This window comes from Sciurus carolinensis, chromosome 17 (genome assembly GCF_902686445.1).
Source record: "Sciurus carolinensis chromosome 17, mSciCar1.2, whole genome shotgun sequence".
Taxonomy (NCBI): Eukaryota; Metazoa; Chordata; class Mammalia; order Rodentia; family Sciuridae; genus Sciurus; species Sciurus carolinensis.
Window position 1 is genome coordinate 35,560,915 of NC_062229.1, and position 19,611 is coordinate 35,580,525.

A 19,611-nucleotide genomic window follows, 5' to 3' on the forward strand; every position below is an offset into this window, starting at 1 on the left:
ATGGATTTGAAAAACAGGAAGTAAAATTGGTAGACCTTGGTGATTGGCTGTATGCAGGCATGAGGAATGAAGACTTGTTGATTTGTCCAGGTTTAATGACTCTTACGAAAGACACTGGGCCTGGTGGCACACACCTTCTGCAACCTCAGAAGCTCAGGAGGATTGCAAGTTCAAAGTCAGCCTCAGCAACTTAGCAAGACCTGTCTCCAAATAAAATATAAAAAGGGATGGGGATGTGGCTCAATGGTTAAGGACCCCTGGGTTCAGTCCCTGGTACCAAAAAGAAAAAAAGAGTCCACTAAATCTTTTAAAGTAGGTCATTTCTCTCTTCCAAACAAGGAAGGGAAGAAAGAAACCTTGACTACATGAGGAAGTGGGTATTGGGGTCAGCAACTAAGGTAGAGGATTGCAGAGCAGGCCCAGGCAGGAAGAGGGAGACAAGCTCAGCTCTGGGCTTGCTCAGCTCAAGGTGATTCTGAAGACATCCAGGTGGAATGTCCGTCCAGCAAGCACCAGCACTTAAGAGTGAGATCTCTGGGGCTGAGGTTGTGGCTCAGTGGTAGAGCGCTTGCCTGTCATGTGTGAGGCACTGGATTCAATTCTCAGCACCATATGTAAAGAAATGAATAAATAAAGGTCCATCAACAACTAAAAAAAAATATTTAAAAAAAATGAGATCCTCCAGGGAGACCTTTGCACAGATTTCAGGGGTTATCAGTGAAGGTGGAGGCTGGCATCCAGGGAGAGACTGATTTGCACATGGAGAGTCAAAACAGAAGAACAGAGGGCCAAGTTAAAGAAACACCCAGGGATCCCAAGTATGTAACCAGTGGGCAGAGTAGGACGAATTCCTGAAGGAGACAGATGTCAGAAATGAATACAGTGGATCGCAGCTTACTGTGTGTTATCATTTTCCCACTTTTCTTCCTTCCTTTCTTCCTTTCCCTTCCCTTTCTTTTCTTTCTTCCCTTCCTTGTTTGGAAGAGAGAAATGACCTACTTTAAAAGATTTAGTGGACTCTTTTTTTCTTTTTGGTACCAGGGACTGAACCCAGGGGTCCTTAACCATTGAGCCACATCCCCATCCCTTTTTATATTTTATTTGGAGACAGGTCTTGCTAAGTTGCTGAGGCTGACTTTGAACTTGCAATCCTCCTGAGCTTCTGAGGTTGCAGAAGGTGTGTGCCACCAGGCCCAGTGTCTTTCGTAAGAGTCATTAAAACTATTGAATTAACTGATAAGTGGTATTCAAAGTACTTGCTTGCATCAAGGAAAGGAAATTGAATGGCAAATGCCTCCAAATATAGATCTATTTATCTCCTCCTTCCACCAAAGACCTAAGGAACAGGAAGTGTCTCCTTTTTAATCCATTTCAAGAGTATGTTAGTTGGCGATGGACACTATCTTTTACAAATGTGCACTCTGAAGATGAAAACGTTCCAGAAAGCTGTACAATTCTACGTTCAGTGGTGAAGGGCCCAGGCAGCCCTTCATGAATGAATCTTTCAGGCATGACAAAGCTCATGACATTTGCGTTTTCTAAGGTAGTCTCTTTGGTGTGGGTAAAATTCAACCAGACATGGTTAACACTTTCACCTTGGGGGTGAACCATAAAATTATAGGGCAGAGCCCTCCTCCCCGCTGACTTCTCACAGGGCAGTGGTGAGTTTGTTTTGAGTGCTTTTGAATAAACATAAGACCTGTTTTAAGAGTTTTGTGTCCTAGGGATCACTATCAGTGAGAAGAGTTCAGATGACTTTTTGAGGATGGGTCACTCTGTAGAAATTAATCCAATGGTAGTTGAGGGCCTTGACAGTTGCACTGGATTCTGGGATTTCCAAGGGTAGGAGCTGGGGCTGGGTGGGAGACTGGAGACATGAGAACAGGCACAGTGGTTTTCAGTACTTTGGAAGCTTAAGGGAATTTGAAACTTGACCTGGGATCCGTCTGCACTGGCTGAACTGTTGTCCTGTGTTTATGACTAGAATGACATTGGACAGACCCATAGTGCTGGTGGAAATGTGGCGTTTTATAGCTGACAATTTTAAAAGTCCTTTGAAGCACTGACTGTACTCTCATGTCACTCATTCCATCATTTCCTGTGCCTTGGATCTTCTCATTCATCTTCCAGAATGACTCCTCTCAAATACTCATCTGGCCTCCCGTGACTCGTCCACCCCCCATATTCATATTCTCACTCTCATTCTCTCTCTCTCTCTCTCTCTCTCTCTCTCTCTCTCTCTCTCTCTCTCAGTAGTTTTTCATTGCTATGACCAAAATACCTGATTGAAACAACTTGAAGGCAAAAAGGTTTATTTGGGCTCATGGTTTCAGAGGTTTCAGTCCATGGTTGGCCAACTCCATTGCTCTGGGTCTGAGATGATAACAACATGGCAGACTGGTGTGGTAAAGGAAAGCCACTCAGTTCCTGACAGCCAAGAGAAAGTGCTTGTGCAGAAGAGGCTAGGGACCTATTTCCTCTGACTAGGTCCCGCCTCCCAATAATCCATTAAAATTATTATCCCATCGAGTGAAATAATCCACCAATATGGTTAGAGTCTTTAAGATCCAATCACTTCCCAGTTATCCCACTCCTTGGTTTATACACAAAGAACTTAAAATCAACATACTGCAGTGACAGACACATCAATGTTTATAGCAACTCAATTCACAATAGCTCAACTGTGGAACCAACCTAGATGCCCTTCAACAGATGAATGGATAAAGAAAACGTGATACACATACACAATGGAATACTAATCAGCCTTAAAGAAGAATGAAATTCTGGCATTTGCTGGTAAATGGGTAGAGAATGGAGAATATCATGCTAAGTAAAATAAGCCAAATCCAGAAAACCAAAGGCTGAATGTTTTCTCTGATATGTGGAAGTTAATTCACAATAAGGGGAGGGGGCAGGGAAGAGTAGAGTTACTTTATATTAGGTAGAGGGAAGTGAAGGGAGGGGAAGGGATATGGGGGAAGGAATGATAGAGTGAAGCAGACATTATTATCTCATATACATGTATGACTGTATGACTGATGTGATTCTACAATATGCATAATCAGAAAAATGAGAGATTACACTCTATGTATGATCTATCAAAATGTACAATTGCATTCTACTGTCATGTACTAATTAGAACAAATAAAATTTAAAAATTAAAAAATCCAATCACTTCCCAAAAGTCTACCTCTGAATATTGCTTCATTGGGGATGAAGTCCTCAACACATGAACTTTTGGAGAGCATTGCAGATCAAAACCATAATGCTTTTCTTTCATATTCTCTCTCTCTCTCTCTCTCTCTCTTTTTTTTTTTTTTTTTTTTTTTTTTTTTTTTTTTTTTTTTTTAAAGGGGGTCTCACTATGTTGACCAGGCTGGTCTTGAACATCTGGGCTTTACCATCCTCCTTCCTCAGCCTCCCGAGTAGCTGTGACCACAGGCACACACCACTGTGTTCAAACCAGCCTCACCTTTCAATTTTCACTTCTTAAAGTGAATCAAAAAATTGAAAGAAAACCCCCAACAGTGTCCTGCATAGAACAGTGCTGTTTCTACCTTCTGGTCTCCACATAAACTCTTCTCTCTGCTTCTGTTCTCTTAGAGAATGAAGCCATACCTCAGTGACCTGCTCTGGGGAGTCGTCTTTGACTGCTCTCTCATTAGAGTTGATCACGCTTTGTCTTCTGCTGCTATCATGCAGTATGGAAGTCTTTACCCTGCTGCTTCTCATAGTGTGTTAATATAACTCGTTTGCATATATTTCTCACAGAGCTGGGAACTGTTAAAGCATAGAACCGACACAAGGACTTTCTAAATAAGAGTTTGTTAGATGAGCAAATGAAATGGGGACCTTGGTGAAGGAACAGTTGGATTTTGTGGGGAAAAGAGCAACTTCTTATGCTGGATTTATCCTTCTAAATAAGTATAATGTGAAGCAGTATTTATGGCTGGTCTGAAAACTGATTAAAAACACATTGTTATGGAGAAATAAAGGTTCAGAAGTATAATGTTTTGGTATGTTTGCCAATATTCTGAAATATTAGTTGGACAGAAAACAGTTTTGCTAAATAATCAGTATAAATGAAAAGTCACTGCAATTAAATTGAAAAGGAAAATTGTAGCCAGTGGGATAGACAGATGGATGCTTAATATTTATATTAAAATCAACTAATCCTACAGATTAAAATATCAAGATCCAATTGCATAATTGGGTGAAAAACATAAATATTTCATAACTTAGTGAAGACTTGGATATGCACTATTTCAGAGTCCTATGAGATGTTCTTATGTTTTTATCTTTATTTTTAAAAGTAAAAATTTTAAAGAAAAATGATGCTATAGAATGAAGTTACTTATTGTAACATTATTATCATACTAAAATTAGAAATAATTCAATCCCAAATATAGAAAGGATGGTTACATAAATTTCATCACATCCATTTCAAGCAATGTAATACGCATTCATACAATTATTGTCAGTATTTAGCCATGCCAAAAAAAAATTCAGGTAAGTAGCAGTATCAAATTATAAAAACAGCTCTTCAGTTTATGTTCTATGTGGGCATAAAGGGAGGATCTAGGAGAGGAAATGTGGTTGGAGGTTCAGACTTTTATAAATAGTAAAGACACTTTCTATTGTGTTGTCGTTCTAACAATGAAGGAGGCGAGATGGGGCAGTGGAAATGACACTAGACTTGGAGTCCCAAAACCCATACCCCTTCTTTGTCCTGTGTATAATCTTGAGCAAGTTCCTCAGTCTCATCTCTAGAAAGGAGATGTCACAAGTAGGTGTAAGGGCCTTGGGGAGCAGTGAAGGAGGACAGAGATGGCACATGAGCACCCCACCCAAGTGACCTGATGATGTAAGGTGAATGACGACATGGGTGCACAGCGTGTCTTCCAGGGTGGCGGAAGAGGTTCCAGTCCTGGTTAAACTGGAATCCGCTTGGAGTTAGTCATGACCTGGTCACTCCTAGGTGCAGGTAAATAGGCACATCCCCTTCTGTGAATTTGTTTTCTGCTTTTGTTGGCCAGAACCAGGGGTAGAAGGAAGGCGTAGGTGAACTGCCAAGGAGAATTGATGTGGTTACAACTCCAGGGAAAGATGGAATCTTGCAACATTTTGCTCTAAGAGCAAACAGTAGAATTTTGGTCTCATATTCATCTCTTTAAAAAAAATACACAGGGCTGGGGATATAGCTCAGTTGGTAGAGTGCTTGCCTTGCAAGCACAAGGCCCTGGGTTCAATCCCCAGCACCGCAAAAAAAAAAAAAAAAAAAAAAAAAAAAAAAACACACACACATACACACACACACAATACTGGATATTGAACCCAGGTATGTTCTGCCACAGATCTATATCCCCCATCCATTTGATATTTTTTACTTTATTTTGAGACAGGGTCTCCCTAAGTTACCCAGGCAGGCCTGGAACTTATGATCCTCCTGCCTCAGTATCCTGAGTAGCTAGAACTACAGGCATGTGTCACTGCACCCAGCTAATATTATCTTTTAAAAACTGCACGGAAATGAGAGCCTTCAAAAGATTTCTGGAAAAAAGATGATGAGCCAAGCATGGAGGCACAGGCCTGTAATCTCAGCAGCACCGGACCCTGAGGCAGGAGGATAAGAAGTTCAACGCCAGCCTCAGCAATTTAGTGAGGCCCTAAGCAATTTAGCAAGCCCTTGCCTCAAAGAATGAAAAGGGCTGTGATGTGGCTCAGTGGTTTAAGGGCCCCTGGCTTCATCCCTGGTACTGGGGTGTGGGGGAGATGATAGAGGAGTGGAGACTAAGAATGTAGGGCAAGAAACTCTTGGATTCTAGTGAGGGTGACAGGGCTCATAGGTTCAGGGAACAGGGATATGCCTCAAAGAACCCTGGGTGTGTGTTGTAGCCCAGTGTTGATGTGTTGTCAGGTTAGTCCCCAGAGTGGCAGTATAGGGGGATGGTGTGGGAGATGGTTTAGTGGGAGGTCCCTATATTTCTCTCCAGACCCTGGTTTGTTCTTGTGAGAGGGTGGTTACACAAGCGTGAGCCTGGTCCCATTGCCTCTCTGGCTTCCTGTTGTGAAATACGATCTCTTCCTCCTGCACATGATTCTGTTATCCACCATGAGTTCCTCTCCAGAAATAAGCCAATGCTCATTAAGCCTTGACTTGCCAGAACTGTGAGCTGAATAACTTCTTGTCTTTTTGAAGTTAGTATACCTTAGGTATTTTGTGATAGTAACAAAAAACAGACTAATACATGGGGTCCTGGAAATGCAGATAGGAGAAAGGATAGAAACAAAATGGAGCTGAAAATGGGAAGTTTGATTGCACCCTATGTATTTCTTGTCAGGTTCTCCATTTCTTGTCAGGTTCTCCACTCCCTCACCCTCCTCGAACACAGAGTGTTCATCAGGGAGCCATCTTTCTACCAGGCAGAAGTTCAGAGGACTTTTTTCTTAAAAAAAAAAAAAAAAAGTTTAAAGGACAATGATGCTAACTACTTCTGCCAATCCTTTTTATACTTTTAAGTAGATTGCTATTTTTATTATGGTAGATGTTATGTAATTGCACATAAAGTTTCTTTTGCATTATGCATATTCAAAAACAGGGCAGTTATAAAGATTGCCAAATTGATGGCGAATACATCAGATAAACACTGTTTTGTGGTACCAGTGGTTCTAAGCATCAGGTGGTGGGGTGTTCTGCTCTTTCTAATCAGTTGAACTTGATAATGCGGCATAATTTATAAACTAACCAGCTGTGTCTGCTTTTGAGGAGCCCATAATCACTATAATAAATCTGAGCCAAATCTTTCAAAAAGGCTTTTTTCCTTATAGAAGGAAAAATAATATATGTGTGTGTATGCACATGCAGGCACACGTTGAATGAACTAAGGGAGATTTAAAATGTTTTGCCAATAAAATGAATGTGTCTCTAGGTACAGAATATGACATGTTAAACATTTAAATATAAACATATTTAATTTCTTAGATATGTTACTTGGGTAGTAATTTGCTTAGATTTGAATGCAAGGCTACTTAACCAGATTTAGGCCTGGTGATAATACATTGGATCAAGACTGAGAAATACTGTGTTTTTAAAATTTGTTAAAAAATTTCCATTCTTAAAAATATGGGCTGGACATGGTGCCGCACACCTGCAATCCCAATGGCTTGGGAGGCTGAGGCAGGAGGATTGCGAGTTCAAAGCCAGCCTTGGCAACAGCTAAGCAACTCAGACCCTGTCTCTAAATAAAATACAAAATAAGGTTGGGGATTTGGCTCAGTGGTTGAATGTCCCTGAGTTCAATCCCAGGTAATACCCCCTAAAATAAATAAATAAATAAAAATAAAAATATGAACCTTCTTTAAAAAGTGAAGGACTAGGGATGTAGCTCAGTGGTAAAACCCTCCTGTGTTAAGTCCTCAGCATCAAAATAAAAAAAGACAAAAATATGTGGAAAAAAACAGAACCACTATTTTCAAGTGTATCATTAATGAAAATGTATTTTCATTAATTTTCGCTGTCCCTTGTGAAAAAAAGTTTAATTTACTTTTGTAAGATTTATTACATTTACATCCCAGAGAAACTGTGCCAAATAAAATGAAATAAAAATGTTATAAAAGGAAATACATATAACATTAACACACTTATCAAGAAAATACTTTTGAGTTTATTATATTTGAATTTTTAAAATTTTATTTACGAAACAGCCCTAAAGCAAAGACTTTCTAGATTACATCTGACTCCCTGTTAAATTGCCCTGAAAGAAACCTTGCTGTGTCACAGAGCTGGACAGTTATAGATAGAATGATTAGGCAGATGCTGATACCTTCTTTTTGCTTTATCACTGAATATTAATGGACGACCAAGGATAGCCAGCTGTTTGAGCACAACCATAAACCCCACCTACAATAGGAAAGAGAAAGAACAATATGAAATAGACAAAAATGACCCCAGAGACAACAGAGAATTCAAGGGATAAGAGAGATCTTAAGTAAAAGCTCTCCTATCTGAAGGATATATCCTTGTCTCTTTCTGAGAATGCTGAGAATATATTGTATCCATAAAATAAGAATGGAATGCTCTGAAAAATGTAGCCACTAGAGAACAAGGAGTTCATGCAAATTAAAAATAATTTCTTAGAATTAGAACCAGAAGATAGAGATGAAAAATGGGGAGGGGGGAGGTAAGATATATAAAGGAACAATCTAGAATGTCCATCTTGTTATTTTAAAAAAGTGGCATGTTATTCCGTAGTAGTGTAATAGAGTACTCATTTCCCAGGACTGACCCTGCCCCCTTACACACACACAAGAAAAAATCCAAATTTAAAGAATAAAGTTGCAAGAGCAAAATACTACTACAAAGAACATCAGAAGGTTCCCCACCCATGTTTACTTACATCGGTATTTCTATTTTCTTTATCATGTGTGTTCATTCTCCTTCCCCCACCACCCCAGGTGTGGGTTCTAAACCACTGGAGGATTGCATACATCATGAAACTTTACCCCTAAATACTTTAGTATATATTTCTGTAAGAATCTGTAGAAAGCTGAGCAAAATGGCACAGGCTGGGCATCCCAGAGACTCCAGGGTCCGAGGCAGAGGGATCCCAGGTTTGAAACCAGCCTCAGCAACTTAGTGAGACCCTATCTCAAAATAAAAAAATAAAAGGGCTGGGGATGTGGCTCAGTGGCTAAGTGCCCCTGGGTTCAATCCCTGGTACCAAAAAAAGTAGAAATATTCTCTCATAAAACCGCAGTCCATTTAACATTGCCACACAACTGCGATCTACCACTAAGATGAATGGTTTTTCCCACTGCAGGCTCTCTCCCTTCAGATTCTGCTTCGACACATGTCTTTGTCCTTTTCTTTCCTCACTCCCCATCATCTGCTATTGACCCTCATTCTCTTCTCTTGATTTTTCAGCCTTGTTCTGGGACTATTTGGATGATCAAGTCCCAGAGCTTCAAACACGGACACACACTTACTCTACCTGATACTCTTTGGGAAGAAATCTTTGGTTCCTTTGCCTTTCCAAAAAAATCACTAACACTGTTGTTTGGGTCTTCGACCTGCCTTTTGAAAAAATGAGTTTTATGGGTTGGTTTCTGAAGGGTTTAATAGCTCTTTTCTTTCCTCTCTTCTCCCTCTCCGGCATATAGTTTGAAGATGTACCCGAAGGTCCGATCCCTCCATCCACACCAAAGTTCGCCTATGGAAAAGTTGCTCTGAAAAAGGTAAGAAAATTAAATAAGAAGCGTTGAAAGTCAGACAGGAATAAGAAAGTGCAATTGAGCCACAGTGAGTGAAAGTGCCGTGTTGGGGAACGATGTCGTTATTTTTCTGTGAATTTGTTTTCCACGAGCCCGATGGGGTAGGTGATATTTCTTGGGAAATGGAGCAATGGAAGATGAGAAGATAGGTGTGCGTGTTGACAGGATATGTGCGTAAGGCATAAACAGGAGGCGCGGGCGTTCTTAGATCAGCTCATTCTGGCCCAACCATCAGCTGTCAAAAGCAGTGCCCCCAGCCCTTGTGGAAATGTCATGCCACCTCATTACTCTGGGTGGCTCTTTACTATAGTTCACTCTTTTTTCACGGAGTTGCCCTGAACCACAGGAATTTTAATAAGTCTCTGCCCTAAATTACCCACACTCCTCCTCCTCAAAACCATGTCCTAACTTAAAGGTGTATTGGTAAATAGGACATCAGGGAAAAAAGACCAGAAATTAATCCTAAGTAAAAATTAAAGTTCTTTTATTCTAGGGAGGGAAGAAAAGGTTTTATTTAATCGTCAGAAGGCGTGACGTAAGCCAAAGTCAGTTTGTTTTGACCCTCTCTGCCTTTAGGTTTTCCCCTTATAATCCCTAACTCCTACCTGTGTTCACTCACAAGAAGAAAAAAAATGAAGTTACTTATTTCTTAAGAAACTTGAGACTCTAAAATAGCATCGTAACTTTTTATCTTGAAGCAAAATGCCAAACATGATTGTATAATTTTTCCGTTCAAGAAGCCCTTTGACACTCTGGTTGGTGAATTGAGCTCTTGTGACATTTTCCACCTAGTGTCAGATACATGTGCTACATTCTACAAAGAATGCGGTCTCTGTCTCTGATAGGAATCTCTCTTTAGATTAATCAGACTTTAATCACACTTGCAAAGGGAGCACCTTCTACTTGTTCGTTGCTATAGCTACTTAAGGAAAAGATTGGTCGGTTGGTTTTAGAGCCATGAAAATTAGGCAACAGAAAATAAGTACAAATGTTTAAAATGACAATATTGCTTTAAAAGCAAAACAAAGAAAGAAAGAAAAAAAAAAAAAAAACTAGTTTAATGCCAAAAGCACATTTGTTTATCATGAAGGAAAATTGTGTGACGTGACTTTTCATTGTGCACAATTTAAGGTTAGCAAATTGGTGTGTGACTAAATGAAATTTATGTAGAATATAATTTATATAGAATAACACAAGTTGTATTGCTTTAGTTATCCACATGGGTAAGCATCCATGTGAGTAGCCAACTTGATGAACTTGTCATTAAGATTATTTTCCTAGGGTGCAGGGCACAGTGGCACACACCTGTAATCCCAGCAGCTCAGGAGGCTGAAGCAGGAGGCTCACAAGTTCAAGGCCAGCCTCAGCAACTTAGTGAGGACCTAAGCAACTTAGTGAGACCCTGTCTCAAAATAAAAAAAATAGGGTTGGGGATGTGGCTTAGTGGTAAAAGTTCCTCTGGGTTCAATCCCCAGTCCAAAAAAAAAATTTCCCTCAATGCTGCATATCAGCAAGAAATCATAGAAAGAGGTTGTAAATTCCTAACCAGTATCATGCAGTAGAAAGGCTTGGGTTTTGGAGCTAAACAGAACTACAAATCCTGGCTCTGCCGTTGCTTATGTGAGCTCTCTGAGTCTCCGCTGCCCCATCTAACACAGGACAGCAATACCTGCCTCATGGGGCAACTGTGAAATCTAATGAAGTAGTGGGTGTAAAATGCTCTATCTCATCCAAAGGATGTAGGCATGCAGTGACTGGGAGCTGTTCTTTTTGGTGGTGGTATTGCATCAGAATAAACATCCTGGATTGCAGGAACACACAATCCCTTGGAGTGAATAAGATAAATGTTTATCGTGTGTACTGAGTGCCAGGCAGGGGAAGTGAGCACAGTTCATGTCTTACCCTGAGGGACCTGCCAGTCTGGCAAGGAAGACAAAGATAAGCAACTGAGGGTTGACACAGGCTGGAACACTTGCTGCCTACAAGCTCAGGGGAGGGCGAAGTAACTCTGCGATAGTTATTGCAAGCTGGCATAATAATAGCATATCTAATTTTAGCATAATTTGCCTCTAGTTACTATCTTTACTTCACAGTTTTATCAAAGTTGTTGTAGAACGCTTTACAAAGAATGCAGCCTCAGAACTTTGGTTTTCATTCATTTTATGGTCTTTTACAGCCAGCTCTGAGCACGTTGTGTATCTGAATGGGCATGTTTAAAACTCTTGTAGGATTACTATCATTTAACCAGGCACAGTGGCACACATCTGTAATCCCAGTGACTCAGGAGGTGGAGGGAGAAGGATCACGAGTTCGAGGTCAGCCTCAGTGATTTAGGGAGACCCGAGCTCAAAATAAAAAGGGCTGGAGATGTAGCTCAGTGGTAAAGTACCCCTGGGTTCAATCCCCAATACCAAAAAAGATGAAAAAAAAAAAAAAAAAAGATTACCATTGTTTACATCTTCATCAAGAGTTGGGGAGTGGATAGAGGACTGGAGGTAACTGGTAACTAGGAAGCAGTAGTGAATTTGGAATTTGAATGACTTGGTTTTATTGAGGGATTTGGTCAAAGCTACTCAGGTCTTTGACAAATTGGACAAAATGTCACTCTCTGATTACCAGCGACAAGCAACTGAGTGAATGCTGCTGTTGTTTCTTTTCAGTTAAAAACAGTGGAGGCAGCTCTGGACATCTTGTGTCCTGGTGGACCCATAGAAAGCCTTTATCCCTTGACATTTACGCAGGTGAAACAGGTAGGCCTTCAGAGGTAATGCTTTATCTTTTTTCTACTGGCAAAACTGTGCCTTCTGCCTTGTGCTTGTTCTGAGTTCAGGGGACAAAATGCTGAGTGAGTTAGAGCCCAGGAAAGCAAGCCCTGGGTTTCCAGCTCTTGGGCTTTGAGCACTGCACTGTGGACTGATCTTTCTACACAGGGGACTGACCTTTTAATACGTTTTCCTCCCAGTCCTTTTTTTATCACTCACGTTGGAAGTAGCTCAAGCTGCTTCAGCATACTCCTGTACGAGTCATACACTGAGTTCATCGGCTGGTCCACTGAATCCTTATTTCTAGACATCAGTGGAGAACCCCTATTTTAATACCCCAGGAAGTTATTTGTTCTGAATTAGCCCAAAGGTGTAGGTTCTGTGTTCTTGGTAGCTGGGTTTCTAGAGCTTCTTTTCTTGCTTTTGGAGCACATCTTCTTGTTAATGTGTGTATATTTGTATGTGTTGAATCTCCAGGCACTGCCTCATCTTATTTCTTTTTAAGACGTTTTCTCCAACTTTTTATTTCTGAAAATTTTAGCTCTAAAAGAGTTGCAAGAATCGAACAACAAACACCTGTGTACTTTTTTGTTGAGATTCACCTGTTGCGAGCAGTTGTTTCACCTGCTTTGTTTCTCTTTCCATGTGTGTTCATAGTCAACAACTTTTCTTTTTTTTAATCATGTTTATCTGCATCACTTTTAAATAGTGCGGCATTTTTTTTTTTTAAAGAAAGAGGACATTTTCCTATATGACCACAGTACAGTGATCACACTTAGTAAATTTTTTTTCCACACTGAGGTAATTTAACACTGATACCATCCTGTTATCTAAATACATTCTCTATTCAAGTGTCCCTGAGCATCCCAGTAATCTCCCTTTTAATTTTTAATCCAATTTCCCATCTATGATCTCACATTTCATTTAGTTATAATGTCTCTTTAGTTTTCTTTCATCTAAAACTGTTCCTAGGTCTCTCTCTCTCTTGACACTGACATTTTTGAAGAGTTCAGGCTAATCGTAGGCTGTGCCTCACCAATTAGATTCAGTAAAATGGTTTTGTCATGAGCGCAATGGAGGTGACCTGTCCTTCTCAGGGCAGGATATCAGGATGGCATCAGTTTGTCCCTGTGTTGCTTGTTAAAATTGATTTCTTGGTTAGGATCTCAGCCCTATTTTTTGAAATATTGGTTACTGAGTCTTCCTTTCTGATTTTGATTTTTTTTTTTTTTTTTTTGTGAAGATTGCCTTCTGGAAGAAATCTGAACAGTCAGGTGACATAAAAACAGCATGTCTAATCTTAGTATATTTGCCTCCAGTTACTATTATTATACTTGTGATTTTATGTCAACAAGTCTTATTTCATGGTCAAGAAAGTAGATAATTAAGCTGAGTGCAGTGGCTCAGGCCTGTAATCCCAGCTACTCAGGAGACTGAGGCAAGAGGATTGTAAGATCAAGGCCAGCCTCAGCAACTCAGTGAGACTCTGCCTCAAACTAAAAAAGAAAATAAAAAGAACTGGAGGTTTACCTCAGCGGTTAGAGCACTCCTGGGTTCAATCCCTGGCACCAAAACTAATAATTTTTTTTTAAAGTTAATTTTTTAATTAACATTGGATTGGGTTCTGTCTTCAGTTGTAGCACACAGTAGCAGTACATCTGTGTTCTTGTCTATAAAATAGAACTTGCAGGCTGGGAATATGGTTCAGTAGTGGAGCATTTGCCTAGCATGCCCAAGACCCTGGGTTCAATTCCCAACACTGCAAAAAAAAGTAAAAACAAAAAAACAAACAAAAACCAGCAAGCAGAACTTGCCTTCACTTAGAGCACCGTGGGACACTCCAGGCTTGGAGTCTGGAGAGTGACCTCCAGGTTAACATATAAACACTTGCACCCAGGGTTCTTTCTCAGACACTCTGCTTTAGAATTGGGTGGAGCTCCCTGGGTCCTGGATCTTTCAGGTCTGGGGTGAACCCACAGAACATTTATTTTCAGAGAAACCGTGTGGGGTGCACAGGCTGCAGAAGAGGGGCCTGGCCCTGTGCCTCAGCCACACCTGTGCGAGGAACAGCCCAGTTTCCGCTTCCTCCTGGAAGCCCTGTGCAAAGTTTTTTCTCAGCCTCTGCTTTAGTACCCACCACTTTGGTGAGTCTCTAAACAAGATGGAGACAGAGATTTGGTGTCTAGGGGCAGGTGCTCTTGTGCTTTAAGTCACGGGTTGGTCCTGCAGTGCAGGAAAGTGGATTAATGTTTTCCTCAGCTCCCGCAAATCACCTTTCCACTTCAGGCCCTTGAATTAGGACACTTTCTGTCTTTTCCGTGCTAGATTTCTATTTGGTTTCTCATTCATAACTCAGGATTCTTGTCCCAGCGCGCTTTGGTTAATGTCCACAGCAAGAAGCAAATAGGCAAAATCAATAACCGTAATTCCATGGACTCTGAGGCTGATGGTCTAAGGTGTTTCTTTAGGACCAGGGATGTCAGGATCTCAGAATAACTTCTGACTTAGCAAAGTCACAACCTGAGTTTCTCAAAACCCTCTGCCCCTGTTGCTCCACTGGTAATAGTTTCAAATTGAGTCTTGTTTTGTGTGTTAGAGCAGATATAGCCCAAGAACCTGGAAAATATTTTACTGTGCAGAATTTCATCTCTTGGTTTTGTTGGTACTTGTTTATCTTGTTTGTTTTGTTGTTGGTGGTTTTTTCATAGTTTTGTTTTTTTGAGTTAACAGCAGCAACTTTTGACATCTATGATCCAATCCTCTGAGTCACTCTGGGCAAATGACTTAACCTGCCCAGGGTCCAGTCCCCCATTATGGGAGAGGGGTTCTTCATGAGATGCTCTGCAGTTTCATGCTGCTGAGTTTTAGGACAGTTGTTCTAAGATCCAAAAATCTGAGCTAGTTCTCTTCTTGCAGATTGAATTTTGCTGGGGGTGGGGGAAACTCGTCATTCCAAATGGTTTTTGAAAATATCACTTAAATACAAGTGAAAACAGGTTCTTGTTAAATGAACAGCAAGTGTGATGCATTTTTCTTAAATCCATTTCTACCAGTATTTTGGGTTCGTGCTGTACCGAACAACACTCCCCCAAGACTGTAGCGACTCGTCCCTCTACGCTCCCAATGATGGAGTCCACGATCGGGCCTATGTCTCAGTGAATGGGGTAAGAATCCTCTCTGCATGGTGGACTTCTGTCCCAGTTGGGGAACGTGTAGTCTGCACCTGTTAACATGGCCATTGAGGCCTTTGCTCGCCTCTTCAGCCTCTGCCTCTCCGCTTGATGCCTTTTAATTGTGCCCCTTGCTTGCTGAGGGGGCCTTGCACATGCCCCGTCTGCCTGGAATGCACCCCACACCTTTCTGAGGGCTATGCTCAAAGTCCAATCCTCGGGCAGGCTTTTTGTGGCCTCTTCAGCCCAAGGTCATCCTTCTCTGTCTGACTCCAGCATGTGGCCCAGGCCTTTGTTAAGGACAGGATCCATTTCCAGTTCAGTTTTCTACATGCCGTGATACAAAGTTCATTGAATTTGGATCCTCAACTTGAATGAGAAATTATATTCTGACTTAACTTTATAACTTAAAGGCACCAAGAACTCTGTTTTATAACAAAACACAGATACATTTTAAGGTAACTCTTCCTCTCATTGAAACAGTCATATGAAAGAGCACATAAAATGATTTTGCTAACCAAGGAAAATGGTTCAGAAGGCTTTAAATTAAGACTGTTCACAGTGGCACACATCCATAATCTCCCAACACAGGAGGTTGAGGCAAGAGATTGTAAGTTGGAGGCCAGCCTCAGGCAACTTAGCAAGACTCTGTCTCAAAATTAACAAGTGCTGGGGATATAGCTCAGTGAGATTAAATTCCTGAAATCACAAAAAACAAAAACACTTTTTTTAAATAAGATATTTCCTTTTTTTTTTTTTGAGAGCATAAAATTGCCATTATTTACAGATGACATGATGGTCCTAGAAAATGCTTAGGAATTGTGTTCATCAGATTTTCATTGCTAAAATATTTCCATTTGTAATTGGTATGAATTGCAGTGGGAACAAGTTTCTAAGACATTGTGCTGTGCTTAACGATTCTTTCTTGGCTTCCAAATGAGAAGTTGTCTTAGTGAATTGTGATCAGTGTAATGTAAGTTTTTTAAAAAACTTGAACAACTTTTTTTTTGAATTTTTTTTTTTTAGTTTTTTAATTTATTTATATGTGGTGCTGAGGATTGAACCCAGTGCCTCATGCATGCTAGGCAAGTGCTCTACCACTGAGCCATGACCCCAGCTCTGAACAGCCTTTTAAAAAATTAGGAATATGTTAGATAAAAGTATCTATTGTTTTCCTTCATTCTGTTATATAATTTTCATGGTTAATGCATCATATCAAGTATTTTGAGGTGAGACTACTCCACCTAACTCTCTGATTTTATCTCTGTTATCTGATTTTGCCTCATATCTCTATGTTGTTTAGAAGCTTTTCTTTATGACTGACTGTTGTGCTGTGAAAACACAAAGCAATTTCTCTAGTAGGAATCTTCCCCTGGTACTTGCCTCCATACTCCTTCCTTTAAAAATAGATGCACAGCCAGGCATGGTGGTGCATGCCTATAATCCCAGCAGCTCAGGAGGCTGATGCAGGAGGATTGTGAGTTCAAAGCCAGCCTCAGCCACTTATCAAGGTCCTGAGCAACTTGGCGAGACCCTGTCTCTAGATAAAATATTCCAAAAAAGCTGGGAATGTGACTCAGTGGTTAAGCACCCCTGGATTCAATCCCCAATACCAAAAACTAAAAATTTAAAATTTAAAAAATAAAAATAAAAATAGATGCAGAGTAAAACATTCCAAAGCAGGAAGGTAGGTTAACATATCCTCAGCTCCTCCAAATCATGTCTCTGCTTCAGGCCCTAGAAGCAGGGGACTTTTCTGTTCCCTGCTGGATTTCTCTTTGGATTCATTTTGATATTTCAGGAGACCAACCTAGCCCTTTCCATGCTCAGAGCTGTGTCTGGAGATTTCCCTATTTAGGAAGGAGTGACTGGGGACATGTGGCCACTCGACCAGTTTGGGTTAAGGGCTAACAAAGCACTCTCAACAAGTCTGGCGACACTTCAAGGCAGGAGAATGAGAGAATGAGTGAGAGAATATGCAGGCTGAGGCAGGAGGATCACCAAATTTGAGGCCCTAAGCAACATAGTGAGACTGTCTCAAAATAAAATATAAAAAAAGGTCTGGGGATGCTCAGGGATAAGGCGCTTCTGGGTTCAATACCTGGTACCAAATGGGGGGCGGGCACAGGAGAATGAGGGCTAAATTAACTCAGCAAACTGCCTCTTCACTGATCTTTTTATCTTCTATTCAATGCTCTTTTGACTTTGAACCTACAGGTCCCCCAAGGAATCCTTGAGCGAAACAGTATGATCCCTCTGAATATAACAGGGAAAGCTGGAGCCACCCTGGACCTCCTGGTGGAGAACATGGGGCGTGTGAACTACGGCAGATATATCAACGATTCTAAGGTAGGACTACCACACTGTGGGGTCTGAGGCTCAAGGGTTGACAGGACTGTGTCTAAGCAGTCAGAAAAAGTTTTTATATGTCCATTTAAAAGCTCACATATACATTCTTTCTATCTTAATAACATAGGGGCAGATTTTAATTTTTTGTATTCAAGGAATACAGTGTAATATTGACACATTGTGAAATGATCCCCACCATCAAGCTAGTGAAGGTCATAGAAGCCCTTTGAAAGAGTACACCCAGTTTACCAAGCTTGATGAGTGAAACACCCTGATTTGTTTTGCAGCCTAGGAGATGACTTATTTTGAAGAGCTCTTTGCCTCTGCAAGTGATGAGAAAGTTGAGCTTTGCAAACAGAACCCTTCCCTTGTATTTGAGTTTAGTCATAATGTAGAAAGAAACGGAAGGAGGAAGCCACTCTGCTGTGCTTCTTCCTCTGCTTTGAAAACCCACCTGGCTCACCAGAGGCACCCCCTGCCAACAACGCTGGCTTAGCCTTTGGTCGTTTCTGCTGCGTAGACTTGGGTGGTCCACCCATGCCAAACTCACATTATAGGATGTCTTTTCCCTTGCTGCACCTTCCTTGCCTCTAGCCTCTGTTGTTTACTGTGTCTAGATGTCTAGTCCAAAAAAGTCTTTCTTAAAAATATTTCTAGATCATTGTCCAGCAAACTTTTTTAAAGCTTGCACAGAGTCCTACAAGGTGCTTCGGTGGGTGCAGGCTGCCCCTCTGGTGGCTCGCCATCAGCTAGAGGAGGGAAGGCTCAGTGAAGGCACTGTGGCACCACCCAGTCTAGGACAGAAGAGGGGGCTGGAGCTCCTTCCTGCCCCTCCTGGGGGCAACTCAGAGGTCAAGCAGTTGCATACTTAGGGACCAATGTATGGGCAGCCTCTGTCTCCAGGATGCATGTCTCTCTTACTATCCTCCTGTTCAGGCTGCAATCCCCGGGCTTCCTGCCTGGCTCTCTCATGAGCCTCACTGACCTATGGAGTGACTAAGACTCTGTTACAGAGTCTCTGTATCTCCGGTACCCAGCAAAGAACCTGGCACACAGCCACTTGCTTAATGTTTGTTGAATCACTAATGGGCAGTTGAGACCTGGTATGGGATCCCTCTGAGAATGGAGGAGTTCCCACCTGAAAAACTGGGAATGAGAAGTAAGATGAGCCCTGAGCGTAAACTACTGCCACAGCTGCCCCCACCCCATCCCCTGTGAATCCAGTCCTGAGATGTACCATCGTCATCATTACCGTTGACGCATGCTCGTTTGTCTCATCCATGCTGCTTGGACGTACCAGGAGTTTGAGACGCATTACCATTGCGGTCTGTACCCCAGTTTGCTTTGCGCAAGAATTCAGCACCGACGCCTGAAGCCTTCCCCGTTCCCTCCCCGTCTCATGGTGCTGTTTCTCCTTTGCAGGGTTTGGTTTCTAACCTGACCCTCAACTCCAGTATCCTCACAAACTGGACAATCTTCCCGCTGGACACCGAGGATGCAGTGCGCAGCCGCCTGGGGGCCTGGGGTGACCAGGGCGCTGGCTGCCACAACAAGGACTGCGCTGACAGTTCGTCCAACTACACGCTGCCAGCCTTTTATGTGGGCAACTTTTCCATCCCCAGCGGCATCCCTGACTTGCCCCAGGACACCTTCATCCAGTTTTCTGGATGGACCAAGGTATGTGTCTTCGTGGAAAGAGTTTGGATTCAGGCCTCTGAGATCTGGTTTGAGAAAGAATCAGAAAAGCTGTTAATGAAATACTGTGTTTCTGTGGAGGGGGTGGGGTTTCTGTGTGTGTTTATTCTTTCCTCGTGAATGGATTGGGACAACTCTTTAGGGACTTGTGGCCAACTTGGAGGAGCCCCATCTGCCCTGTATTCACTGGCTGAGAACTTCTCAGTGAGTGGCACCTTTCCTGCCTATTCTGTGCTTATGAGGAGAACCTCCTTACCCTAAGGAAATTCTGGTCCAGGAAAAAGGGTGACTCTCTCCAGGAGAGTCTGCTTTTATTTCCTCCAGGCCAAACTCAATCCTCTCAGAACCCTACCACCTCCTACACC

At 41.6% G+C, this 19,611-nt stretch overlaps 1 protein-coding gene across 1 annotated transcript in view; it reads left to right on the top strand.

Annotated features, from left to right (window-relative positions):
* The window catches only part of Glb1 (galactosidase beta 1), a 100,252-nt gene that overhangs the window by 58,788 nt on the left and 21,853 nt on the right, over positions 1 to 19,611 (top strand). Inside the window, exons 11-15 of the mRNA XM_047531791.1 lie at positions 9,160 to 9,234; positions 11,931 to 12,020; positions 15,086 to 15,196; positions 17,420 to 17,551; positions 18,974 to 19,228. Coding sequence (XP_047387747.1) covers positions 9,160 to 9,234; positions 11,931 to 12,020; positions 15,086 to 15,196; positions 17,420 to 17,551; positions 18,974 to 19,228 — 663 coding nt within the window. The remainder of the gene's footprint in view (positions 1 to 9,159; positions 9,235 to 11,930; positions 12,021 to 15,085; positions 15,197 to 17,419; positions 17,552 to 18,973; positions 19,229 to 19,611) is intronic.